Below are 26646 nucleotides of genomic sequence, written 5' to 3'. Positions count from 1 at the left end.
CTGGCTTAGGCAGGGCTTATCCCATGGCAGAAGGGGTCCTGCAGCCATTATTGAAGTGTCTGCAACTTACCATGTCTTATCTCAAGGCTTTAAAGAAGTTGGAATAGACCAGGTTGACAGGAAAGTTAAATTCTTGGGTCCTGCAGCTGCACACAGGTTGCCAGATTAGGGGCAAAACCAATGCATTGAAACGTATTTTGCTTTGGGTTGGGGCACCCACTTGTGCCTGTTGATCTGGCCCCTTCCAGAAATACCCAGAATGAGGCATGATATGTTACAAGGGTTACATTCCACACCTGTGATTTTCCTCCCCTGCATCAGGTGGGGTAAGCAAGGGTACAATTTGCAGGTATGTTTATTTGTTTATTTAGAGATTTTATATACTGTCTCTCCAATGTCTTGCTCGAGATGGTTCAGAATACAATAAATTAATAAAATAATAAATTATTAATTTAAAAAGAGAATAAACTCTCAGCACAAAACTGGTTTGACAGGACCTGGGACAGTCCTGGAAATCATGTAATATGTAGTTAGGTCATGAGAAAGCTTCTGTCCTATATTCCAGCTACGTACAATGCAAATTCTTTTTAAAAGGGGGATTGGTGGTCCAGATATTAAATGTTATGATCCAGTATAGACTGTACTGGATTTAGGATGGAGTTTCAAATATTTGTCCAAATATTTTAGAAACACGAGATGGAGCTAAATTTCACAGCTGGTCAACGTTGTTGTTGTTTTTTGTACCATAACAATACTTCTGGTAGAACTTGCTGGGAATGCTTCTTTAATGTATTCCCAGATCAAGAACCTTGTTCCTATTACAGAAACCTAGTGGGAAAATCTGAGACACCAGACATAAAAGATTTGTAATTAGTTTATATCACAATTTTTTAAACTTACCTTGGAGGGAAATTTTATATCAATATTTACATCACTGGTCTTAAAAGCAAATCTAGTTAGACAAGACCCATACATCCTCAATGAACACTCTGAAAATAAAGAAAAGATTCTGTAAGGTGACATACAGCTTTCATTGCCTTTTTCAGAACTGATGTTTTTATGGCTGTGACCTTAAAAGTCTATATACTAGTAAGCAAGTTCTATTATTTTGGAATATATTAAAATGCAATATTTAACCTTCCAGTTACGGTAAGATCCAATATACAACTGACAAGGGAACAGGCCCTATTCTACATTGTTTCTTTGTGATGTAATTACCATGTAGGATGGCAATAGCTTTTGATACAGGGCCACTGTTTGTTCTTGAGATTACTTCCCAGAAAACATATTTCAGTCATATTCATGAACTTCATGCAATTCAGCATCACATGCACCCTGGGTTTACAGCCATGTATGATGAATGCACAACTGTCTGTTTAACAGCAAGTACCCACTTCAGGATACCAATGTACCTTGAAAGACTCGTGATAAAGAACTTTAAAATTCTTACTTGGAAGTAATAGCCATTTGTTCTATTTAAAGTGGCCCCCAGAGAGGTGCTAATAACAAGACTGAAAAATATGACTAAGAAGTACCCTAACAGAACTCTTAAACATCACTATTTGCCAGTGTCATGATAAGAGACAGGATACACAACATACAATGTAATTAAAATGACAATTAATTTATTCACTAACAGCGTCTTTTCCAAGAACAAAATGCTTGTACATCCAAATGATGCCAGCAACTTTCTTGTATTATTTTATAAAGAAACAATGTAAAATAGGTCCTGGATTCCTGGAAAGGATCTGAACTGGAAGGGATCTGCAAACTGCAAGTGAATCAGTGCTATGCTTGTCTACACTGTTGTTCCTTAATAGGAACAAAGTACTTATCCCCTTATTTTCAAGCACAACACCCTATCACTGAAGGAGAAAATATGCTTTTGGTATGTTCAGAAGCAAAGCACTCAGGCACATTTGTGAATGCGTGGAAGACCACATTGGAATTCACATTCTTGAATGATTATAGTTAAACTAATGTTACAAAATAACACCAATCATTGGACTTTTTGAATCCACCAAAACAGAATTCAAAGGAAAAAAATTTCAATGTATATCTCATGCAAAAAGGGTGTGCAAAAATCATCGCATCCTGCAGCCTTTCCAAACTGCATTTTTCGCAAAATTCAACACTTGCAAGTCACACTAGAGGAAGAGCCCAATTGTACTGGGGAGAAGAGAGGATAAAAACTGATTAGCCTTGAAGAACACTGATGGATCTACCATTACCTGGCAAGGGTTGCTGAATTATCTTCTCCATCTCACATACAATTTCTTGGCGGATTTGGAAATCATTATCTGATATGCCTTGTTCCTTTGCTGCCTCCATCAACATAAAACTCAAGGCAGTCACTTGTGCAGGGGAAGGGGGAGGGAGGGCACGTAGTTCATTTTCTTCTTGCTTTTCCTGAAAAATAGCATGAGTGATAAATGAAAGTATTACTGTTGTTTTTTTAATACATCCAATCTAATTTTTATTTATTTTATCTTTTAAATACTTAGATACCCAGCTCATGTCCTTAGAAGTCAAATGCTAACCAGGGAAGGAAGTGTGGAAGTTTCTGCCAGCAGCAGCTGAATACCATCCAGGCTGTGTTTCCCCTTTGTTTGCAAATACTTAGCTTGGGAGTGGCCAGAGGCACAAGCTCTTGGTCCATGGCTCACAGACCAGGACCAGCCCAGGATGTCTGTTTCATTTGTTAGTTTTGTTTATCCAAACAGTGGTTCCCAAAGTGGGCAGTACCACCCCCTGAGGGCAGTGGGATTACCTAGGGGGGCACTAAGAGGCAAGGGGGCAGCAGGGGGGTGCTAGAGGTGGGCCCCTTCAACTGTGTTGTTCACTAATTTACAATAGATCAAGCTATAGCACCATGCTGGCAAATTTGGTGGAAACTATCAGCATTTTTGTCTAGACTTTGAAGAGCTGGTACCACTGGATCAAGTTCATCAGTTTGGTTGAATAAATTTCAACTAAAAAGTTTTAATTTGATTTTGAATTTATGAGCAATTAATTGTTTCTGTTTTGAATAATTCTTTTTATAGGATTGGGTAGGGGGCGCTGGGGTTAAGCTTGTGGAACCAAGGAGACAGTGGCCCGAAACGTTTGGGAACCACTGATCTAAATAGTATTGTTTAAGTTGGTGGTAACTGTATTTTGGAATTTTCTGTAAGCCAATTCAACATAGCAGTGCCCAAGTAAATACATAAAGACATAACTTTTCTGGGGAGGGAAGTCCATGGAAATGACATTAAGTGCCAACAGATCTTCTCATGTCATGCATTAAAGATATTTGAGAACCCTTGCATGGCTTTGAAGGCTACAGTCATCTCACAATACAACACTAGAAGATGGGTTTGCATTAGTTTTATTCTGTCCAAGAGAACTATCTTGTAGAAGTGCTGCAAGATTCAATCTTGTAACCCATTTTTTTGTCTCTATTTATATATAAAACTTCCCAGAGACTTGCAATTAGACATTATTGCTATACTGATGAAACGCAGATAAATTTTCCCCCTCCAATTCAAAAGTAATAGCAGTGGTGTCTATGAATGTGTCTCAGGAATCACAGCACTTAGAACTCCAGTGGAATTTTCCTGAAGGATGCCTGCCCAATCCAATTTAAAAATTTTATTTTTCTAAGCTGCCCCAAGTAAGTTAAATATGTGGGAGGGGGGCAAAGAAGACCAAGTGATGTCAACAATGATCGCTTAGCCTTTTCCACCATAAACAACCCTGTCATATGATACAGTCCTATAACTTTTTACGTTGGTTTCAGCCTAATTTCCTAGGTTCATCCATGATAACTTTACAAGTTAGATCAAGTGCTCAAAAATATGTTTCTGATAAGTAACTCCAAGGCTTATTCTAAAGCACTTACCATGATATTCTTTTTATGGCGTTTTTCTTTAATATGTTTGTGAGCTCCCTGGATATTTTCAATGTGAACTACGCAGAGCTTGCATAGGTACTGGCAATTAGAGTACTCAGGAGACCGCTGTGGAAAAATCCCACATTTAAAATTTAACAGCTTAATTATGTCTTTTTCCCCATTATTACTTTAAGCAAATAGCAGTAAGCACATGCATAGCAAATGAACACTACAGATAGAAGTTGTCAGGGGGAGGAAAAGAAGGAAATTGGAAAGCCAGGGTAGTATAATGGTTAGAGTGTCAGACTGAGAAATGGGAGACCCAGGTTCAAATCCTCACTCTGCCATGGAAGCTTGGTGGGAGAACCTGGCCTAATCACTCTCTCTCAGCCTCATCTGTCTCACAAGGTTGTGGGAAGTATAAAATGGAGGAGAATAATGTAAGCTGTTTTGGCTCCCCACTGGAGAGAAAGGTGATGTATAAATGAAGAAAATAAATAACTGGCAATGCTGAAGACTGGGTGGGGGCAGATAAAAGAAAGGCTGGTTGGTGAGTGGGAAGGGGAGAAGCAAACAAGGAAAGGAGAAAGGATATGGGACTGCCAGGAGAAGAGAAAGAAGAAATAGTGCGGGTAAGGGGATACAGGGGAAAATGAAAAGACCCCTGCAAGCCCTTGCCAGTTCCCTGTTTGTTCTAACTAAATTCCAGCACTTTAATCACAACTTAATTGAAGCCCAGTAACCAGTATATTTCTCCTTTGAAATTAATTGTGCCAGAAAATAAGTATTTAAAAACAAAGCCAGGAAAACATATTCACTACTGACTTTTTCCAAGCGGATGATATAATCTCTTTCAAGTCGTTCTTCAGCTTGTTTCAAGCCTAGCTGCTGTTCTGTCATCAGTGTAGATTCATCAATTACTATGACACTTTCTAAATAATCACCCTCAGAATTAGCTTCTTTAGCAGAATCCATGTTCTTCATTTTACCTGGTGGGATGGGGGGAACAAAGCTGATTAATATATTTTTTGCTAGACCGATTTCAACATAAAGTCAAACAAAAGATACAAAGACATGTAAAAAATTCTATAGTGTGGATATGCTCATTTCTTGATAAATACACGGAAGTAAGCACAGAAAATAAGCTGTCAAAGATAGGACATTTTGGAGGACTTTCATTCATAGGGTCGCCATGAGTCGGAAACGACTTGCCGGCACTTAACACACACACACAAGCACAGAAATGTGCAAAAATGAAATTTTTAAAAACAAAGTTTCAGCTATCATTAAATGAGAAGTAAAAGACATTTGTTCAGGATTACCGTGCTAATATTTATGACGTACTTTCAGCATTCAGGAAATGCTATTTATAAATATAATTAAACTCTATAATTCCATATAGGCATCTTGTTATCAATGGCATATGAGATTTGTGCATCAATAGCAAACTACTTTTCTCAGTTATACTTAATACAATGTATAAGAAATTGTTTTTGTTGTAATTTAAAAGATGAAAAAAATTAGGTTTTCAGATGGTTACTTGTCCCTGGCTACTCAGTCATCTCTTGTTTGACCATATTTTCTTCAGGCCAGGCCTCTGAGTTCGAAGTCCAACAATCTTCCCACCAAAATAATAAGTACTATAGCAGTGAATCAGATGTAGAAGAATGGACTGATTTACTTCAGACTGCAGGTGGAGGAATCCCTTTCGAATTAGCCCACATTTAAAAAGAAACACTGCTTGAATTTAAATGGATAATTAGAACAGTAGGGAATTTTTCCTCAAAGTCTTTGCCTGCTGTGTTGGTTTTCTATCTATACACTTTTTTTAACATAAACACATGCAAAAATGTGATTTCTGCCCAGCACCCTGCCCCCACATCTACAATGTCAAATCAGAACCGGGTCCTACATTTCAAAGATGACTGGCAACTTTTGGTCTCCTTGGGTTTATAAATAGCTGCTTAAACAGATATATCTCTTTTATGGCATCTTTTGAGAACCGTAATCGAGCAAACACAAGAGAATATTCAAAGACAGGGTCATAATATCTTCTACATTGATATATAGAAAAATAATTCTGTATTTTAATAGCCTTGCAGTTAGTTTAAAATCTTTAAAAATTAGTTTTGTTGCTGTGCTTTAGCTAATGCATCAACGAACTGCTCAGAGCATAGTTCCGATGTTTTATATTTAAAAAGCTGAACGCAGTACTCACAGGAGTCTTCAGATTTTAGCTCTACTGGTTTCTGATCCAAACCACTCTTGCCTGAGTCACTAGGCCAATTCATAATAATTTTAGATGCATCATCTCCTGAAGGATTTTCCAGTTCAGAAGCTTCTCTTTCTGCAGTTGGTGAGGTTTCAGGGCTGGCACCACTCCCTGAAAGATGGGAACTCAAAGGATTTTCATCCATCTGCTGATCTCTTGACTCAGGTTTCAGGTTTTCTTCTTCTGCTGGTAAATTTGGTAATCTTTTTGCTTTGCTATGACATAGATCCTGAAGGTCTAACCCGAAGTCTTTACATCCAGCAATACAACTATTTGTCTTACATGATTTGTTTCCCCCTGGCTTTTCAATACAAACTTCATTTTGCTTATTCTTTTTGCTACTGTTTCCACTTAAAGAATTTTCCCCAGCTTCTTTTATAGATTTGTCATTTTTATGTTTATAATTCTGATTGGTTGCAAGTCGAGCAGTTTTACTTTCCTCACAGACAACATGGGCAGATTTTCTTGATTCATGATTTCCACTTTTTGAGCTCTTGCCCTCTTCCATTATTGAGAAGACCCACTTTGTCTATCACTTGAAACCACTTGAAATGTAATTTTGCTACAATCTGAATCCTCTGTTTGAGCAGGGAATCTGTCTGATTGTCTGCTGAGACAAAAATGTCACATGTAGAAATGTCACAGTAGCATCAAAACATTAACTTGACCATCATCTGCAGAAATGTCCTATCCTTTAGTTTCACCTGAAAGACAAAGATAGGATCATTCTGTTCCATTGTACTAGATATTCCAGTATAGTAGATTTACATCAGATCACACCAGAAGATAGGTTATCAAGGAACTCTGTAGCCATTCAATATATAAACTGCTGACCCAAAACACACATCTCAAATATCAGAGCATGTGACATAGATCTACATTACTCAGCCTTAAAATCAGAAAAATGTAGGATCAGGAATTGATTATGGGAACTCTGGTGGAAGAAAATGTGACACAAAAACAAAGAATGTACTTTACACAATAAAAGGTAAAGATCCCTTGTGCAAGCACCGGGTCATTCCTGACCCATGGGATGACGTCACATCCCGACGTTTCCAAGGCAGACTTTGTTTGCAGGATGGTTGGCCAGTGCCTTCCCCGGTCATCTTACCTTTACCCCCAGCAATCTGGGTACTCATTTTACCTAATAACAAATACTGGAAGCACGCACTACTAATAATTGCCTTCTCAGAACACTCATATCTCAGAAATCCAGGTACAAACACACAACAGGGCTACAAGGAGGGCAGCATATTGCAACTCATCCCCTAGGATGCTATAAAAACCTCATAGTCTTTTTCCTACCTGCAACCAACAAAACAAATGGAGCTATACCCAACCCGTAAAACAGGCTAGGAACCTAGAAGGTTGAGCCACAATGATTAAAAATAATATTACAAATACAAATATTACAATTTACAAGTAGGGGTCCACAAAACTCATGGGGGAATGCCATCATTACTTCAAGCCTCTTCCCCCCCACCCGCCCCGTTCCATTGCCTCTTCTTCACAGCAAAAATGTTATATAATAAACCTACAGAGTTGATAAAAAGACCTTAATCACATTATTCCTTTGCAAATCTATGTACAGAATCAACCCCTTACCTTTTAAATGCTAAGTTTCACAAAGTTCAATGAATAGAAGATTGTTTGGAGTGGAATAGATCTGCAGAAAGAGCGAAGTGTGAGGAGGGAGAATCAAGCAGTAAAAATTAAAGTGAAACCTTTTCAGCAGAATATTCTACAAACCTTAGGATTTTTGTGTGTATAGTTTAAGGTTTATCATATTATTCTCTCCCTGGAGGAGAAAACCTATAATGGCAGCAGGCCATAAAAGAGACCCAGTTTGGGAATATTTTAATGAAAATTCTCTACCTATAGGTAACATAGGCATGCGTGCAAAATGCAAATGCTGCAACAAAGAAATGCAAGGCCTGATAGCCAAAATGAAATTAGAGATAGATAGCTCACCTCGCAATAATTTCATAATTATCTATGTATTTCTAATATTATCACCAAATCAGTATTTTTATATAACTGATTGTCAGTATTGAGGGACTAATGTAACAAGCAAATAATCGAGTTCATATATTTATGATTCACTTCTAATCCAAGAAACTGGGAAATCTAGGGAATAATTTGGATGCTGAAAGTAGGGATTAAAATGTTAACAAATAAAATTAATGCAAAACATAATTTCAATTCAAAAATAAAATATTTAAAAGTTACTCCATCCTCAATGTCCAACGCCCAAGAACACTTTTGAGAGCAAAGTCTTAATACATTTAAGCTCATAAAATAACCAAAAGACCTCTAGCACCTTAAAGACTAAAAGAATTCCAAGGTATAAGTCAAAGCTCCTTTCATCAGATAGAATCACATTAAGTTTCGCCCCAAAAGGATTAGCATCAGTGGGGTAAAGTGAGCTTATGAGACAGTATCATCTACCATCCCAGAGCTTCTCTGGGTTTTGAACTTGAAAAGATATTATCTACAAACATTCATGTTTTCAAAACCATACAGACTTTTAGATTCTCTGCGTGTACTGATATCACACTGCCTTTATTTTCATTTGTGGTTCGTGTATTTCATGTGGGGTCCCCAATGTGGTGCCCGTGGGCGCCATGGTGCCTGCTGACACCTTCTCTCGCACCAAGTGTTTTTAGGAAGTGGGTGGGATCAGGTAGGGCTTTTGCTCAGCAAATATTCTGGTTTACTATTGGCAGTTTGATTGGCTGTACAGATTTTTGAAAATGTTGCTTTGGCAGCAGCTGCCACCACAGCACAAGGATCTGCACTGTTACTGAAGTTATGCTGTGGCAATCATTTTGTGGCTGGCTTCGCCTCCTGCAGCAGCCATTTTGTGCCAACTATTTTGTTGCTGCACCCACCATGCTGTGTCAAAATTCCAAATGTGCCAGAAGGCTCAGAAAGTTCGAGAACCCCTGGTTTACAGTAACCCACTCTGTGGAATGGGGAAAAGAAGAAATGATGTCTCAAACCAACTTTCATGAGCACTCATTCATACTTCTGGAGAAGTGTGAAAGGATAGGAGACTCCTGGTCCCTTCCCTACACTCGTAGGTAAACCTGCTCTTAGCAGCCTATCTACAGATATGTTCACAATGGAAAATATCTGATATTCCTATTGTACAAATCAGTGTTACATAAAACTAAACTATTGATTTATTTATTTGATCAACAGATCCTTAGTAATAAGGACACCTTAGGAATGTAGTAGTTACAGAAAATATTTTATTTTGTTGAACCAAGAAAATTCTTTGCACAATAAAACTAAAAAGTAACAAATAACAATTAGGGTCTAGAATTGGAAAGAAAATAAATAAATAGCTACAAAGCTACTATGCTTTTGCATGCTCTGATTTCTAAAATATCTCATGGGAGGATGTTTTTTTAAAACATTTGGGATTCACACTTGGGCAGCCCAATCCTAAGGGGGGGGGGTTAAGTGGTGCCTGGGGACAGCGCAGCTGCACCACCTCCGGAGCAGTTTGCTGCCAAGTACAGCAAGCTGAAAACAGAATTTGTGGGGGGGGGGGTGAGAAATGCCATGGAAATCTCCATAGAGTTCCACGAGGCTATGCCTGCCTTTTTGCAGGCATAACTCTGTGGCTGCAAAAAAGGGGCATTCCTGGGCAGAAAATGCTTTGGGAACTGACTAATGTCACCTCCGCCCCCGGGAAAGCCCCCATCAGCACCAGAGTGAGGACTTGTGCTGGAAAAGCGCTTCCAGCAAGGCAGCACTGGCATCTGAGCCTTGCATTTTTCAGTCCTCAGAAAGAATAAAGACAATATTAAAGCAATGTTAACTTTCACTTTCAATCAAGTTCAGGGTTCCCTTTCACTGTTCAGAGTTCATTGCCAACTCTCAGGAAACTCAATATATTCTGCCTATCATGCGTAATCTCACAACAAAAAGTGCACAAGAAGCATCATTGAATGAGTCCAATGAGTATTCACTAGCTGTACTGACATCCACAAAAATCATATTTAAATAGGTATAAACAAAAAGGGTGCCTAGTCATTAAATATTCAACATAGTCCTTCCAAACCTGCTGTTAAACAAGTATCCAAATTATTCCCTTCGCCACTACCCTAATTTTAGGAGATACTTAAGCAACTTTACTTAGAAAATTCCCATTTTATTAAATAGGGCTTAGTCCTAGGCAGTGTTCTTAGGATTGCTGCCATTGGCTCCTGAATGGGTAGCACACTTCTTTCAATCCTATTACAGAAACAAAACAAACATCACCCCTCCTATGCCATCTATACACATGGAACAACTACCACCACCACTGCAGGGTATTCCCATACAAAATTATTACAAAAACTGGTGTTGGCCAAGGGCAGTGAATGATTCTTCAGCTCCATACTGGGTGTGACACCTGAAGCATAATTTTTGCTCCTAAGACTGATGTAGAAACCTAGCATTGTTAAATATTCTTCCAGTCATCAAGCAGCTAAACCTTAAAGTCCTTTGACAGTTAATAAGATGTTATAATATGGAACACAGGCACAAAGACAAGCATAATTGTAACAACTCCAGGATCAGAAATTATCTTGTTCTATTCTGGCTTGACTACAAAATTGGTCTTGGCAACCTCACAAGATACACACAACTGTACACTATACCAGCTTCTTTCTTGCAGTAAGCGAAGTACTCATTTCCAACACCGCACAGCGTGTTTCCGTGGTGTACACAGCAGGCTGAAGTGGGCACAGGCTAATGTTTGACATGTACTTGCTTCTCTTGTTAGGTGCAAAGCCAGCCTGAAACCCATTATTTCCCCCATCAACGGAATGCAAATCATAACTAATTAGCTGGCGTCGCAGAAAGAGAAGGTCCTGAACTCTTCCCCCACTCCCCAACACTATGGCACCATCATACCAAGAATTCTTCCTGCTGTTGTTTCTTTGCAAGGCCACCCCTCTTATTTTGGATTTACCCCTTGAGGAAATAATCTGGTTTTCCCTTTAAGAAACACTGTCAAGCATCAGGTACGCTGACAGTCTTCTATAAATAAAAACTATGATGTCGACCCCATGAGTCTCCCATACGCTGTTCGGTGAGGCTGGCAGAGGCACTGAAAGCAGCACACCAGAGTCCCAAAGGCAAATCACTAAGGAGACAGGAGGTCAGTTCCAAGCCTACTCGTCAAGCCTCCCTGCGTAAGAACTTCCTCCGTGATCAGATGACTCTTGTGTCAAAGCATCGCACAACTCCGCCGGACCGCTGCATTTCAGGCAACGCACCCTACACGTTCAGCGAGACCCGGGGAACCAACACCCGTCCCCTCCAGCCGCCAAGCGGCTTGCCAGGGATGGTTTATATTTTGTGTGTGTTAATCTTCGCGCGAGCAAAGCTTCACCCTGGGAACGACTCCGCCCTCCCAAGTATGGGTCCGCTCAGGGCAGAGTCCTCAAAGGGCCCTTTTAACTCCAAACTGCCCCCTTTCTCGCCGCACTCAAAATCAGGGAGTGGAAAGTGAAACCGCCGGTCCCAAGAGTCGAACTGGGACGAAGCCTGGGAAGACAGCGGGCCCCCTTCGCGGAAAACTCTCAAGGAGGCGGGCGGGAGAGAGACGGAAAGGAGGAGACCAACGAAGGCCTTTAAAGCAGGGAAGCCGCCGCCGCCGCCGGGCCCCCCCCCCGCCTTTGATCACCTCAACCCCAAGAAGGAAGGAGTCGGAAGCAGAGACGGGGGGGGGAGAGGAAGAGGGTGCAAAGGAGGCGCAGTGGAAAATATATCCAGTCCTCCTTCCCCCCCCCCCCACGGGCACAAGTACCTGGCTGTCACCCCAGGGATGTTCTGGCCGCGTCCCCCTCCATGTCCCGCTCCAGTAGTTGGAGGCCCCGATGCGAGCGCCTCAATCTGGGCCGGCCGCCATGTCAGCCGCGGCGCGCACTGCATTGTGGGGGAGGGGAAAGGAGAAGCGGGGGGGAGCGGCGGACGGAGAGAGGCGGCCTCAGCCGCCTTCTCCACGCACACGCACCCCCCCCCCGGGTCTGCCTGTGGCTGTCGCAGCGGAGGGCGTCCCTCCCCCTGGGAAAGACCCTTTGGGTCATGTTCCTTTCCCCCGGTCTGAGCCTGCAAAATCAGCAGAAGCTCCTCTTCGTCTGATCGCGGAAGCCTCTCGAAAGACGGTTGTGGGCGCTGAAGCTCCGCTCCGAGCAGCCCTCCCCGCTGCGCGCCACCTCGGCTTACCACCGAGAGTTAGCTCCGGGACTGAGTCTGCAGTGGGGCTTATTGGATGAACCCGTCTTCTTTGCCAAGGCCGAGCCCCGAGATACGCCTGGAGTGAAGTCGGCTGTACACAGATGTTGATGGAAACCACACAAGCGTTATAAAAACATGTCTTGCGCTAGCCCATTCTATTATTATTATTATTAGAAAAGGGCCAGAGTCCAGTAGCACCTTAAAGACTAACAAAAATATTTTCTGGTAGGGTATGAGCTTTCGTGAGCCGCAGCTCACTTCTTTGAAAACTCATACCCTTCGAAAGCTCATACCCTACCAGAAAATATTTTTGTATTTCGAAGAAGTGAGCTGTGGCTCACGAAAGCTCATACCTTACCAGAAAATATTTTTGTTAGTCTTTAAGGTGCTACTGGACTCTGGCCCTTTTCTACTACTGCAGACAGACTAACACGGCTACCCACTGTGTATTATTATTATTATTACTACTACTACTACTACTACTACACAACAGGCCTTCATGAACAGTTCCCCAAAAGTAACTTTAAGCACGGTAGTCGTCCACATCCCTTGTCCGAGGGTTTCTCTGCAAAAATCGTGGATCCAGGGGGCACAATTACATTTTCGAAAACAGGCAGCCCATAAAACAGATGTGAAATGAAACGGGCTAATTTATTTTGTTGAGTCTGCTGCATGAGAACTAGGAAGAGTTTTGAGGATCCACGACCTGCAAAAGAAGCCAGAGGGCTGTTCTGTGAGGGTGGGCAGGGCTGGCTGGATCTGTGTAGTTTATGATGCTGCCAACAGGGACAGATGTAGCCTGTGATTAGATAACGGATTTGTATGATCAGTATGTGAAGCCATTGCATAGTTTACATCTCCCATGTGGAGGCCAACCAGAATGATTTCCAAGTGGCAGCCTGATCCTACGGATTATTAGGTGGAAATTAAGCCCTAGTCAGTTCAATTAAGGCTTGTTGCCTTCGGCTCTGTTGGCAGTGTTCATATGATGTATCCATCGGGATCAAGTGGGCAGGTGTAGAGACTCTCCCTACAACCAAATCAATGCATGCATTTAAAAAACCTTCAAATGTTAGCCACATATGCAGAAGTGGGTTTCTGTAGCCTCCATAGGTGGCTACAATGTTATTAATAACTTTTACACTTTACAGTTCCTCCAAACACATTATATGTACATATGGCTATCTCAATTTATCTTCACAACAGTCCAGATTAGACTGATATATATCATTAGGATCCACAAGGTTCCACAGAATTGAGATTTTGTGTGGGGCTACTGTGAAGTATTTGTTTTTTGTTGGTAATACCAATGGCAGCAAAGGAGGATGTATGTTGTATTAAGGGATGGATGTTTGGACTCTGCATTTAAAAATTGTGGATGTTGTGCCTGCAAATTATTGGGGGTGGTGGTGGTACACACACAGCTCTGGAACATCCGTATATACCAAATCTTTTTTTTAAATGATGCACTTAGAGGGATTGGATGAATGCTCTGCAGAATCTGTGCCCTGAATCTACATTTTTGCACTACTGAAGAGTCATGACACATAATTTTTAGCATGTGCTCAGAACAAATGCATGTGCAATATGATTAGAATACAGTTGGGAATACAAAATGATCACACACAACAACACCGTGGAGGGAAGAATGGCTCCTGTCTTCCCTCCAGGCTGTTTTCCTGCTCAAACACAGTGCTGGGGAATATTTCTTTGTTTTTTTGCTGTTCCATGTGAAGTATTCTGTGCATGTGGAGCAGCAAAAATGGGGAAATAACTCCCCTTCCTAGCGCTGTTTTGGTATGAGAAAATGGCTTGTAGGGGCATTGTCCACTTCCTCCTCCCACAGAGGTGTGCCAAAATAACCCATTTTGGCTCTCCTTTGTTTTTAAAAAGCCATCCCCTACAGCTGGTGTGTGGCTGCAGGGAACCAGAACTGGTCTGGGGAACCCAGATCTAACAATTTAAAAATACAAATGTGTAATTTTGGGCCTTAGATATGCATGGTGCATGAGCATTTCAATGCAACTGGAATTACTCCTCTCTCACTGATTCCAATGGACTTAGACTGGAATAACTGGGCACAGGGTTGGAATGTTTGTCATGCAAGGGTTGCATCTAGAGAATTTGTGACATTGTGGAGGGTTGAACCCTTGAGGTATCCAACTCTGTAATGCAACCTTTAAAGCAAAAAACTGGTGTTAGACATTCTCAAACATTCTCTGTGGTCATCCTGATAATGACAACTGAACTTTGCTATATAAAATGGCCTTGTGAATTTTACACAGCATTTGCATTTGTGTTTGGGAAACCTGATGAAAGTTTCCTGGCATTTCTGAACCTGAACACAGCAAAAAAGCAACTAGATGTGGTAAATGTTTCATTCCAACATAAGCTTTCAGGAGTCAGAACTCCCCCCCCCCATCCTTGGGTCCCACTTATTTTGGAAAAATACACTTGAATAAAACTTGCAAGCTCTGCTTTAAAAAAAGTAAAGAAAGGGCCAACTGCCCACCTGAATCATGGAGGAGGATGCAATCAGATTTGCTAATCAGCGCTTCAGTCAAAATCACTGAGACAGCAGGAAGATGCTGGACCTTCTCCATGAGCAAAATGCTACAAGGGCTTCTCTTTTGAGGGTACGCAGATATGCAATTTAGTATTATAGCACAAGAAAGTATGTTCTTTGGCCACGCACACATATTTTAGACACTTGTATATTGCTGGAAGAAAGTTAGGATTCAAATGGGAAACAAACTGTAACAGTAATACGAATGGTGAATATAGTGTGTGTGGGTTAACTGTGTAAATATTTACATGAAATATCTTCCACACTGATGCCACTTTAATTTAGTAGGACTGCTATAGATGCTCCAGTTAAGGCTAAAGGTATATGACAACTTAATTCTGAGCGCTGAAGATGGTCAAAAAGTGGGATTGGTGTTCATGGTTCACCAATCCCATTTTTGCATTTGGCCAAACTAGGGTGAAAGTTTTTGTACCAAGTTTTTGTAATGTTTTCTTCCATCATCCTATCTGAATTATCTCTCTATCTATGGTTGCCATGAAAGGAAGAATTTAGTAAAGGTGGGGGTGGGAGTGGCAGGGTGCCATGAGGATGGCACAAAATGGGTGAAATTAATCTGTCCAAAGACCTGAAAATATTTACGTAATTCTTTGAATCCCAGATTGTCATCTGTTCAAATTTGTTTGCATTGCTTTAAAACCATGCAACCCCCATTTGTCCAGGGGCGACAATAGGGGACCAAAGATTTGTGTGACAAAAGAACCATATCTTGTGGGGAGAATCGCCTCGCTCGACCCACTTTCACAATTTGCTAAACACGGGGTCTCCGTCTAATGACTTTTACCCAATTATGCGTGCGACCCTCCCCTTTGCGGCCTTTTTGTCCCTCGGCGTCTGTTCAGTGAACGCCGAGGAAGGGAAGAAACTGTTGCAAGACCCCTTTTTCAGCAGCCGCTTCTTTCCGGCAGCTCTTTGCGATTTTGGAGGCGGGCCGAGGCGAACTCCTGTGCAGCATGTTAGACCCGGAGGGCAGTGCGGAGCCCCAGAGCGCCGAGCCCAAAGTGCCTTCTTCTTCCCCCAAAGCCTTGCTCGTCCTCCTAGCCATGCTCGTCGTTCTAGGAGCGTGGCTCTGGCTCGCCTTTTCTGCCTCCGAGCAGAAAGAGACCGACTTCTACTCCTTTAAAGTGGTGAATATCCGAGGGAAGCTGGTCTCTCTGGAGAAATACAGAGGCGCGGTAAGTTTGCGAGCCTCTTCTCCCACGACTAACGGCGAGTCATCCCGGCATGTCTGCATGAAAGAGGGAAGGAGTGGGAGGCAAGGCCTGGACGGGCGCCTTGCCTTGCATCGCCTGCGGCTTCGTCTCTTTGGTGCTGTAATATCCCTCCATTAAAAAGTTCCCTTACTGCATGCACGCGCTTGGATGTCTGAGATGCTGAGCCGGCTGTTCTGCGCATACGTGGCAAGCAGGCAGGCAGGCAGGCAAGAGACCTTGCATTACCACGAAACTGTTCTATTACTGCCGCTTATGCGAAGACACGTTTCTCAAGTACATCCTTTCTGAATGTTTAAAAGATCCTACATTTCAAGATGCGGATTTTCTTGGGCGCGGGGTGGGGGTAGGAATGGACATTTGTTTATCTGCGATGGAGGGCAAAGCGTGTGGGAATCCAGTGAGGCATACAGGGAACTCTAGTATGACCACTTAAATGATCTGCAATTCTGTAACCTAAGAAAGACAAATCAGCACTCTTTTTGATTGAGTCTTGGGATGTTCCCAAAATGTAGAAAGTTACTTGCTGAAGATGCAAGCCCTGGTTAACAAGTTATTTCGAACAGTGCCTTTTAAATTCTCCTTGTTAGACATTAAGGGGTTTATTAATTCCCTCTTCCATAAGAAATGAGCCCGTGCCCAGTTGTTCACTGGAGTCTGCACAGGGAAACTTCTCAGCAGATTGCATCCACAGCCTCTATCCTCACCTTCAGTATGAATGTGTAGCAGAGATTACTCCTTACTGTTTATAACCACGAACAAAAGAAAATAGTCACACAATTATTATATCATAGGGCAGTCTTATTCATGTTTACACAAAAGTAAGTCCTACTTTGATCAGCGTGACTTAATGTGTCAACACAACAGATAATCTATGGGAGCCTCACAATTTCAACCATTAATGTAATTTTTGCATGCCCTTTTCTGTTAGTCACATTTCCCCTTGTGTTTCCCCCCCCCCCGATGCTTTTGGGGGGATTTTTTTCATAACTGATAGTTGGCTGTAACATTACAAGCAAGGGACCAGTAAGGACCTGCAGGGGTTATCTCATCTTCCCACCCTACTGTTTCCTCTTTCCCTTTCCTGAAAGCTCACATATCCTCTCCCCCGTTCCTGTTTTCTCCTTCCCACCCACAAACCACCCTACCTTAACCTGCACCCCTGTCTTCAGCTTTTCCTCCTTCCCTCCCCCTGGCAGCCTCTCCCTGGGATGAGTCTGGCCCAGCCAGTGGCTGGACCCAGTTACATGGACATGCATATGCATTTCATTTCCCCTTGTATTTCATTTTCCTCCACATACTATTCTCTCTGTCTCTTCTTGGCAGTCCCCATCTTCAGTTTTTCCTGTTTCCTTCTCTTTTCAAATCTACCAACCAACATACCTTTTAACTGCCCCCATCTTCAGCTATATTTATTATTTATTTACTTCATATATACCCCATCTTTATCCCCTATGGGAACCCAAAGCATCATTCTCCCCTCCATTCTTTCCTCAACAACACTATGAGGAAATTAGGCTGAGACGGTGTCACCCAGTCACCCAGTGAGCTTCTGCAGCAGAGTGGGGATTCAAACCTGGGTATCCTAGATCTTAATTTAATAGTCTACCACGGGTTTTTGTAGTGTGGCTACTGTTGAACAGCAGTAAGCAGCTGGGCCTGGATAATTCACGGTAGCAAGTTGCCCATCAGTTGCTGCCAATGAGCCCTCCCTCAAAGGCTAAAATAGCCCTACAAACGTCCCTCCCTTTGCCTTTTACTGACAGAAATCAGTGAGCCTTCAGGCTTGAAGACTGGCAATAGTGTTGTGGTTGCCTTGCAATTGTCACTGAAGGCATTCATTTCTTAAAGCTATAGGTGCTGCTTTGATCATTGGGGGATGTTAATCCCACAATGCTCTCTCTCTCAGATTTCAGATTTTTCTGCCAACCTGAAGTTTTTCTCAGATTTGTAGGAAGATATGTCTTAGCTGTCCATGGCTCCAGTGTTTGGATTTAAGTATTCATGACTGGGGCAATATTGAAATTAGATATATTAACAAGTGAGGATCCACAAGAAAATTGCAGGAGCACCTATCCCCACCTTTGCTTCGTCCCCTCTCGCCCTACTTCTCTCAGTCTCTCACTCTTTCTCCTCCTGCTACCCATTTTCTTACTCTCCCTCCTCCATGCCCATCACTTTCTCTTTCTGCCCACCTCATCACTCTATCTTTCTATCTCCATCACCCTATTGGCCTCCCACCTGCTTCGGCTCCCTCTGCCACAGCAGCAGTGTTGGAACCAGGTCTCCCAGAATCACAACAAATCTTCCAACTACAGAGATCAGGTCCCCTTAGGGTTGGCCAGCTCCAAGTTGGGAAATTCTTGGAGATTTGGTGGTAGAGCCTTGGGAAGGTGAGGTTTGGGGAAGGAAGCAACCTCAGCAGGGTATAATGCCATACACACCACCCTCCAGAGCAGCTTTTTGCTCCAGGGGAACTGATTTATGTTATCTGGAAATCAGTTGTAATTCTGGGTGATCTCCAGCCCTCACTTGGAGGTTGGCAATGCTAGTTCCCCTGGAGGAAATGGCTGCTTTGGAAGCTGAAGTCTATGATATTATACCCTTCTGAGGTCCCTTCCCTCCTCAAACGTCACTTCCCCAGGCTCTGCGCCTCAAATGTCTAGGAATTTCCCAACCTGGAGTTGGCAACCATATCTCCTTCCCACTCAACAGCCAGTCAACCTTTATCTGCTCTGCTGTCTTAAGCTTTCCGTCTCCTCCCCCCCTCTGGAAAACTATTGTCTACCTTGGAAAACTTTACCTTGGAAAACTACGCTGTCTCCACAGTGGGGACCAAAGCATCTTACATTAGTCTCTCTTCTTTTTTATCTGCATAACAACCCTGTGAGGTAGGTTAGGCTGAAGGTATGTGATTGGTCCAAAATCACCCAGTGAGCATACGCTGCAAGATAGGGATTTGCACCTGGGTCTTGCAGACTCTGCTCTGAAGCTCTTAACCACTACACTGCACTAGCTTTAATAAGGTGGGTGCTGTTGAACAGTAGCAAGCAGCCAGGCCTAGCTGAGTCATGCAAATCAGGTGGTATCAAGTCACTCAGAAGTTGCTGCCAGGCCCAGTGTTGCCAACCTCCAGGTAGGACCTGGAGACCTGGAATTACAACTGAATTTCAGACCACAGAGATCTGTTCCCCTGGAGAAAATGGCTGCTTTGGAGGGTGGACTCTTATGACATTATACCCTGCTGAGGCCTCTTCCCGCCCCAAACCCTGCCTTCCTATCACTTCACAAAATCTCCAGGAATTTCCCAACCTGGAGCTGGCAGCCCTAGGCCCTGCCCCTCCCCCTGCCTGTTACTCACAGAAACTGAAGCCTGGAATGCTGTGGTTGCCTAGCAACAGCCACTGAAGGAGTCCGTTGCTTAAAGATACTTTTAAATGATCATTTTATCATTTTTAGGTTTTTTTAACCCCCCCCCAATGTATTTTTTTTTTAGATTTGACATTTTCCTGCAAACCTGGGGCCCTTTTCAGGTTTGTAGAAAGATCTGTTTTGCCTGTTCACAGCTCCAGTCACTGGATTTAAGTATCCAACGATTTGGCTGACTTCGCTATTAGAATATAAGATAATGATCTATTGCCATGTTCTTCCAGTTCCTCTGGATTCAGCTGAATTTGTTGTATGCTGCTTATTTTTTTAATGAAAGTTGATTATTCAAAAGAACTAGAAGACTGTGGCAATAAATGGTTATAATTGTTATTTTAACCGCCCCCCAAAGCCCCCTGATGGTGTGGTTGGTGGTAATGGCTGCTGGGGCTGAGGCAAGGAAAATGACGCCAAAGTGGACAGGACCTTAAAAAATACACACCTTCCTGTCCACATAATATGCAAATGTGTTTTGACTGTAATCTTTCCAAAGAGATCATATAATACCAGGTTTTGAAAGACTGGAGCAAAGTCAGAAAGACCTTGAAGATTATGGGAAGATTACAAGGATGTTCCCTCAAAAAACTTCAATTTGGAGACAAAACTCTAAGTGGAGATTAATGGTATTTCGGGCTCTTAACTTAATATTACTTATCTTAATACTACATCAGAGACACACGCAAATGAAGTATGGAATTGTTACTGTTCCAACATAAGATGTACTGCATGTGTATAACATATAAAGAAAATATATTGCAACATGATTTATCAGTCTACAAGTAATAACCAAGCAACTGAGACCTAGTATGGTATAATGGCCTAGGACTGGGGAAACAGGAGTTCCGATCTTCACTCAACCATGAATCTCATTGGATGATCCCAGGTTAAACTTACTTTCTCTTAGTCTGTTGCATCACAAGTTTGTTGCAAGGATAAAATGGGAAGGTGAGGTCTATAGAAACACCCCAAGCTTGTACATGGAAAGCTGGAGTAAAAACAGAGTGGTAGACTGCTAGACATGTATCTAGAACTCCAATAAGAAAGCTTTCTGGGGCCAAACCAACAGCTTACCTTGACTAATATATGGCATTCAATAACCATTAGCTCCTCATGCTATAGGAAAAGTGCATAATGGCAAAGGGTGATAGCAGAGTGGTTTGCCTTCTAAGCCCTGTGTCTACTTATCTGAAACATTTCAAAGCTACATTTCCACCCAACTTAGGCAAACAAACAACATATAAATACATAAAAACAAAACACATGAAAGGGAGGAAGGGAATACCAGACAAAACCAAACATTTTTATCCATTGGCATTTAAATGCCTTCCTGAGCAATCCCTTCTATTCAGGATTGTACTGTTGGCACTAATTCTGTTATCCAGAGATCTAAAGTTTAGGGACTTTTTTAAAAAAAAGATAGCTGTTGGAGAAATGCAGCAGCAATGGGAGTTGGCAAATTTTTCTGCAACACTGATTTGGACCTATCTGCATATTGGAAAAGTTGTATCTTCTACAATTGGAGGTGCTTTTGTTTCAGCTACTACTTCAGACAACATTTTTTGGAAGAAAAAAGTGTGAAATGCTTGCAGTGTACACTAGATGGCAAGCTTGGTTCATATATTTCTCAGTTTGATGTGACAGGTACATTGCTGTATAATTGTTTTGGTTGCTAGAAGCTAGAAAAGGCCCAAGGGGTCACTTAGAATCATAGAGTTGGAAGAGACCACCAGGGTCATCTAGTCCAACTTCCTGTAAAATTCAGGAATTTCACAACTACTTCCCCCCCCAGCACAGTCCCAGTGCTTCTCCATGCCCAGAAGATGGCAAAACAAAAAACAAAAACTCTCCTAGAGGAAAATTGCTTCATCCCAACCTGAACTTTTAAGCAAATGGCATAGTTCATCAGAGGGAGAAGAACTTGGGTTTCAAGAACTGAACCAAATGTATACTTTGTTTAGTATACCATAGATACTTTGCTAATTTGAACTGGATTGGAATAAATAATCTTGAGGAAGGGAGAGGGAGAAAGAGTATCCTATACAAAGCACTTTCCATCTCAATATGCTTCTTCAAAACCTACTACCATTCATTCCCGTATAGCCTACAACATGTTCAGAAACTATAAATGAAATATCCTTCATTTTGCTCCTAGAGGAGCTCAAGTATATTTAGTGCTGCAAAATTATGACTTGTTTTATGCCAAACACCAGTGTCACAGCCTCAGGAAATACTAAGCATTCATATTACCATAATGAGAACACCCAGGCAGCAGCTATGCAGGTTTTGACAAATTTAGATACTGCAAGGATTTATATTGGCATTAGGATCAAGAGGCTACTAGTTTTATAAACTAATGGCAATAGTGAAAATATGCAGAAGATAACTAGGGGATGCCTTGAATTACAGCAAATTACTGTTAGGCTGTGGTAAGCCATATGTTCATATTGTCCCTTGCTTGACCTCCCTAAACTGGTTAGAAATGGGGCTGCCAACTGCCCAGAGAAAAAAATGTCCTGCCTCTTTAACAGAGGCTTAATAGGATGTCAGTTACCAGGTGGCATTTTTAAAACTCCATGCCATGACAAGCTTCTGCTGCCCATGTCCACACATTAAGTCTCTATTAAAGGGACAAGGCATTTTCCTCCAGGCCTGCTGGCAACTTGGAAGCCACTTTCCTTATATGGAAGAAGAGGCTCCAGGCAGTTAGGCAGGGAAAAAAGCAAAAGGGGATGAGAGCCAAATGAAGCAGCCAACCCTCTGAAGCGTCTTAGTCTTTGTGGGGTACAGGGGTAACCACAAGACTTTGGCTTCACCTGTATTAAACAACTGACTGCTGTTGATGGTAGAGTTGACAACTCTGGGGTGGGAAATTCCTGGAGATTTAGGGGCGGAGCCTAGGGAGGGTAGAGTCTGGGAAGGGCAGGGATGTAATGTCATAAGAATCTGCCCTCCAAAGCTGCCATTTTCTCCAGGGGAGAAAATGTGGTCTGTGGTCTGGAGATCAACTGTAATTCTAGGAGAACTCCAGGCCCCACCTTGGCAACCTTAGTTGGCAGCAGCAGCATTGGGGCCATAAAGAGCCCAAACTGTGTTGTTGCTGTCATAGCAGACTTCTCTGTTGCCTTCATGGTGCGTTTCTGAGTGGCCATCCTGTGGCTCCAGGGAATTGGGGGCAGCTCTGGTGTTGGGGGTGGGCCCACTCCTGGACAGTCTGTTAACCCAGTTAAGTTCAATGCTCTTTAAAAAGTGTAGGAACAGTTTTCATTCAATAATCTTGAATATCACAAGTATTAAATGAGATTAAATGAGATCAGTGCTGGCCTCCCTACTCCCCCACCCCCTTGGTTTACCATCTGTTTGAGGGTGGATAGCCAACCCAGTCATGTGTTATAGTTGGCATCATCTGCAGCAGTGAGCATTTACATATGGCAACCATCTTTAAAATTAATTGGAGCTGTTTTATGGTGTATGGTTTTATACGTTTTATTATTGTTTTGTAAATTTTAATCTTGTAACCCGCCCTGAGCCCTGCCTGGCTAGAAGTACGAAAAATAAAAAATAAAAATATTAAAGTCTTGTTATAACCAGTATTACTGCATAAGGTACTTTAGCAGTTAAAAGCAAGACGATGGGCTAATGAAAGGAATGGCAATGAATTAACTGCACTTCAAATTTTTTATTTTTTCCTTTAGGCATCCTTAGTTGTCAATGTTGCAAGTGAGTGCGGCTACACCGACATCCATTACAAAGCCCTACAGCAGCTACAGAGAGAACTGGGCCCTTATCATTTTAATGTGCTCGCATTCCCATGTAATCAGTTTGGGCAGCAAGAACCAGACAGCAACAAAGAAATTGAGAGTTTTGCTCGAAAAACATATGGAGTCTCCTTCCCCATGTTCAGCAAGATTGCAGTGACGGGCACTGGTGCGAATCCAGCCTTCAAATATTTAGTTGGTGAGTACAGCAGAAATAGTAAAGCGGCTGATTTGTGGCTTGGAACTGTTATATAGTGAGAGTTGTAAATATGATTTAGGATACACATGGATGCCATAATTGAGGCGTGTGGGAGGGAGATACTGGCAGCATTCAGCAAGGTCTAAGATCCAAATTTTTGACCCAGTTAAGGTTCAATTATGAAAAAGCAATCTCTTTTAGGAACATTTGTTATGATTATCTTCTATCTCTGTGAAACTCAATAGGGTCAATAGGAGTTAAATTGAGGTTTAATTGCCTTGCCCTTCAAAACAAAATGCCAGAGAAATTTCTGTTTCACAGAAGTTAAACAGAGGATAGGTTCTCTACAGGTTCTACTTCCAGCTGTTTTTATTTCGGAACATGAGCAGCAGTTGAAGCAAATTGGTAGTTTTAAGGTAGAGGTACCTGTATTTTTCCTGGTACCAGGTAAAAGCAACTCACAGGTAGCCCTTTCTTAGGGAAGGAAATAGAATGACGAAAGAGATCCCTGCCACTGCTGCTACCAGCCCCTCCCTAGAAATCAAAGCCCCCGCAGCTGCAATCTATTTTTTAAAAATAATTTAAAATGGTCACAGAACTATATGTAACGTGCAGTTTCACTCTGGGAGAAGGCTTTGAAAGAAGATTGTGATTGATCTCTCCCACTCATCTGCAAGGGAGAAGCCTATGAAATCTCTGGGAATAGCTTCTTTTCAGTGGTAGGGAAAAGGGTTGCCTGTTCCTAGATCTGTTGATTCCCCAGATGTGTCAAAAGTAGGCTTTGTTTGCAGCCCCAGTTGTGAATGGGTGGCTGGATGCCAGGCAGATAACAGAGACACCATGTGTCAGTATAACAGGCCACAACTTTATTGATTACAAATACAGAGGTTTGGCTTGGTATAGGGCAATGGATCCAAGGCACTGAGTGACCCAATGAATACCCATCCCTCAGCCTACCTGCTGAGGGAAAAGAACCTGGGATGGCAGCCAAATGGGAACATCTGGGTGAAGCCATTGTGTGATCCCCCTGCTTCCTGGGGGCAAGGAGAGGCCAGCAGCCCCTGAGCCAGGAATGCCTCCTTAACCCACACCCCAAGGCCCCTTAATGGGGCCCCCAACTGGGATGTAGAGTACACAGGCCTAATCTTCCCCTTCAAAAGATCCACCCCAATGCCAAAACTGCCTACCAAGTTGTGAAGATAGCAAAAGGAATGAACAGAACTGGGCAAACAAGTAACCAGAACAAAACATGCAACTAAAGCAAGGGAGGGTTGGGTGGGGAAGCCACCAAGGACAAAAGCAGCCTGGGCGCCAAGGGGTCTAATTTAAAGAGAGCAGGTGGACCAGACTGAAGGCTGGCTACCTCAGGTCTGCCTGCCTGCCCCCACCCCCAGAGCAAGGCTAGACAGCCCCGATTGGTTGGATGGGGGAGAAGAGGTCTGCGCAAGCCATGTGGGACCTTGTAGGCACAGCATGGAAAATGGTGCCTGGCACAGCAAACCACCCACTCCACAAAGCACAAATGGGCTGCCCCCGATAAATCAGGGACTTGTTCCTATTAGGGATAAAACTGGCATGCCTTGTTACTCCTCTAAACCCATCTTTATCACTTGAAGAGATTCCAGTCCATTTTCCTTTATTGTCCCATTCTTCTCTTTGTATTCGCAATCCTTTCCTCATGTACAGTGGGTACCAAATCTTTCCTACCAGAAACCTTTTCTCCTATTCACAGCTGTTACTTTTTCAAGTTTAGAGACATATATTATGAACCCATAACCTGTTAACCTGTTTCTGGTGCCAGAAAAGTGCTTAAATTAAGTAATCCTAAATCTACAAAACTTCAATATGGGTCCTTTTTCTCCACTGGGTCTAATAGAGAAGGGGGAGTTTCTGTTATGATAACAGAGCAGATGAATGTGTTAAGCCCCCTTCCCCCACACTGCAGCCCTGAATCCAAATCCTTCCCCTCTTTTAACATTCAGGAATTCTTCATGGAGCTGACATATGTTAAGGACATAAGAAGAGCCCTGCTGGATAGAACTAGTAGTCCATCTAGTCCAGACTCTTGTCTCACACAATGGCCAACTAGTTATGTTGATGGGCCCACAACAGGACATAGAGACTGAGGCCTTCCACTGATGTTGCTTCCTGGCAGTGGTATTCAGAGGTTTACTGCCTCTGAACGTGGAGGTTCCTTTTAGTCACTATGGATTGACCTAGCTTCCATGAATCTGTCTAACCCCCTTTTAAACCTGCCTAAGCCTGTGGTATGTGGCTTGAAGTTTTCTGCTGACAAAATGTTGATGTTTGTTACAGGTGATTTCTTTCTCCCTTCTTTCCCACCTCACCCCACTCGCAAGCTGCCATCGTTTTAAAATAGCAGGCACTGGAAAGGTGTCCTGCCGCCACAGGTCTGGGTGGCTGATAGGGCATCCTGTCCTGTTTCCTCCCAGTGGATTCCAGAGGGGGTCGAGACACATCCTATGCAGATGGATGGGGAGGCTTCTGTCGATAGACATCAATAGGTTTAGAAGGATGTTCCTCATGTCATAATCTGGCCCAGTCTTAATCTCACATACCTTTTTTCTTTGACGACTGAATAGTCATAGAATTATAAAATTATATGCAACTTCACCCTCTGTCTCTGTTTATTTTTCTGTGTAGAATCCACTGGTGAGGAGCCAACCTGGAACTTCTGGAAGTACTTAGTAAATCCCAGTGGAAAAGTGGTAAAAGCTTGGGATTCTACTGTCACTGTTGAAGAAATAAAACCTTACGTCACTGAACTTATCAGAGATATCATCCGGAAGAAAAAAGATGAACTGTGATTTAGAAAACCAACTCTGCCATTTTTATACCTTTAAGTATTACTTGTATTCACATTCCTAAGAAAAAAATGTAGTGAAGAGGTCACTCCTGCAACATCAGCTAGCCCCCATCCACAAATTAGGATTATGTTTGTTTGTCCTAGTCAGTCCATTATCTGGGGTATATGAAAAGAGTATTGTTAATTCCTAGGAGGTAGGGGTAGTGGCTGGAGACAGGCACATGGCACTGGGACTGTAAAGGGCTGTCTTTCCCTTTTCAGGGA

The 26646-nt window shown here is 42.5% G+C and overlaps 2 protein-coding genes across 2 annotated transcripts in view; one reads left to right on the top strand and one right to left on the bottom strand.

Annotated features, from left to right (window-relative positions):
- The window catches only part of TUT4 (terminal uridylyl transferase 4), a 39798-nt gene extending 33136 nt beyond the window's left edge, over positions 1 to 6662 (bottom strand). The window contains exons 1-5 of the mRNA XM_056867634.1: positions 6090 to 6662; positions 4697 to 4860; positions 3881 to 3997; positions 2232 to 2409; positions 901 to 989 (exon numbers count right to left, since the gene is read on the bottom strand). Of these exons, the coding sequence (XP_056723612.1) occupies positions 901 to 989; positions 2232 to 2409; positions 3881 to 3997; positions 4697 to 4860; positions 6090 to 6651 (1110 nt within the window). The 5' untranslated portion in view covers positions 6652 to 6662. The remainder of the gene's footprint in view (positions 1 to 900; positions 990 to 2231; positions 2410 to 3880; positions 3998 to 4696; positions 4861 to 6089) is intronic.
- A 9255-nt stretch (positions 6663 to 15917) lies between these two features.
- Positions 15918 to 26383, top strand: GPX7 (glutathione peroxidase 7). Its single transcript, XM_056845096.1, has 3 exons — positions 15918 to 16139; positions 23294 to 23555; positions 26220 to 26383. Exons 1-3 carry the CDS (start codon positions 15918 to 15920, stop codon positions 26381 to 26383), a joined length of 648 nt encoding a protein of 215 aa, XP_056701074.1.
- The last annotated feature ends 263 nt before the right edge of the window (positions 26384 to 26646 follow it).

The sequence above is a fragment of the Euleptes europaea genome, chromosome 2 (assembly GCF_029931775.1).
Source record: "Euleptes europaea isolate rEulEur1 chromosome 2, rEulEur1.hap1, whole genome shotgun sequence".
NCBI lineage: Eukaryota > Metazoa > Chordata > Lepidosauria > Squamata > Sphaerodactylidae > Euleptes > Euleptes europaea.
This window is presented reverse-complemented; position numbering and strand designations above follow the sequence as displayed.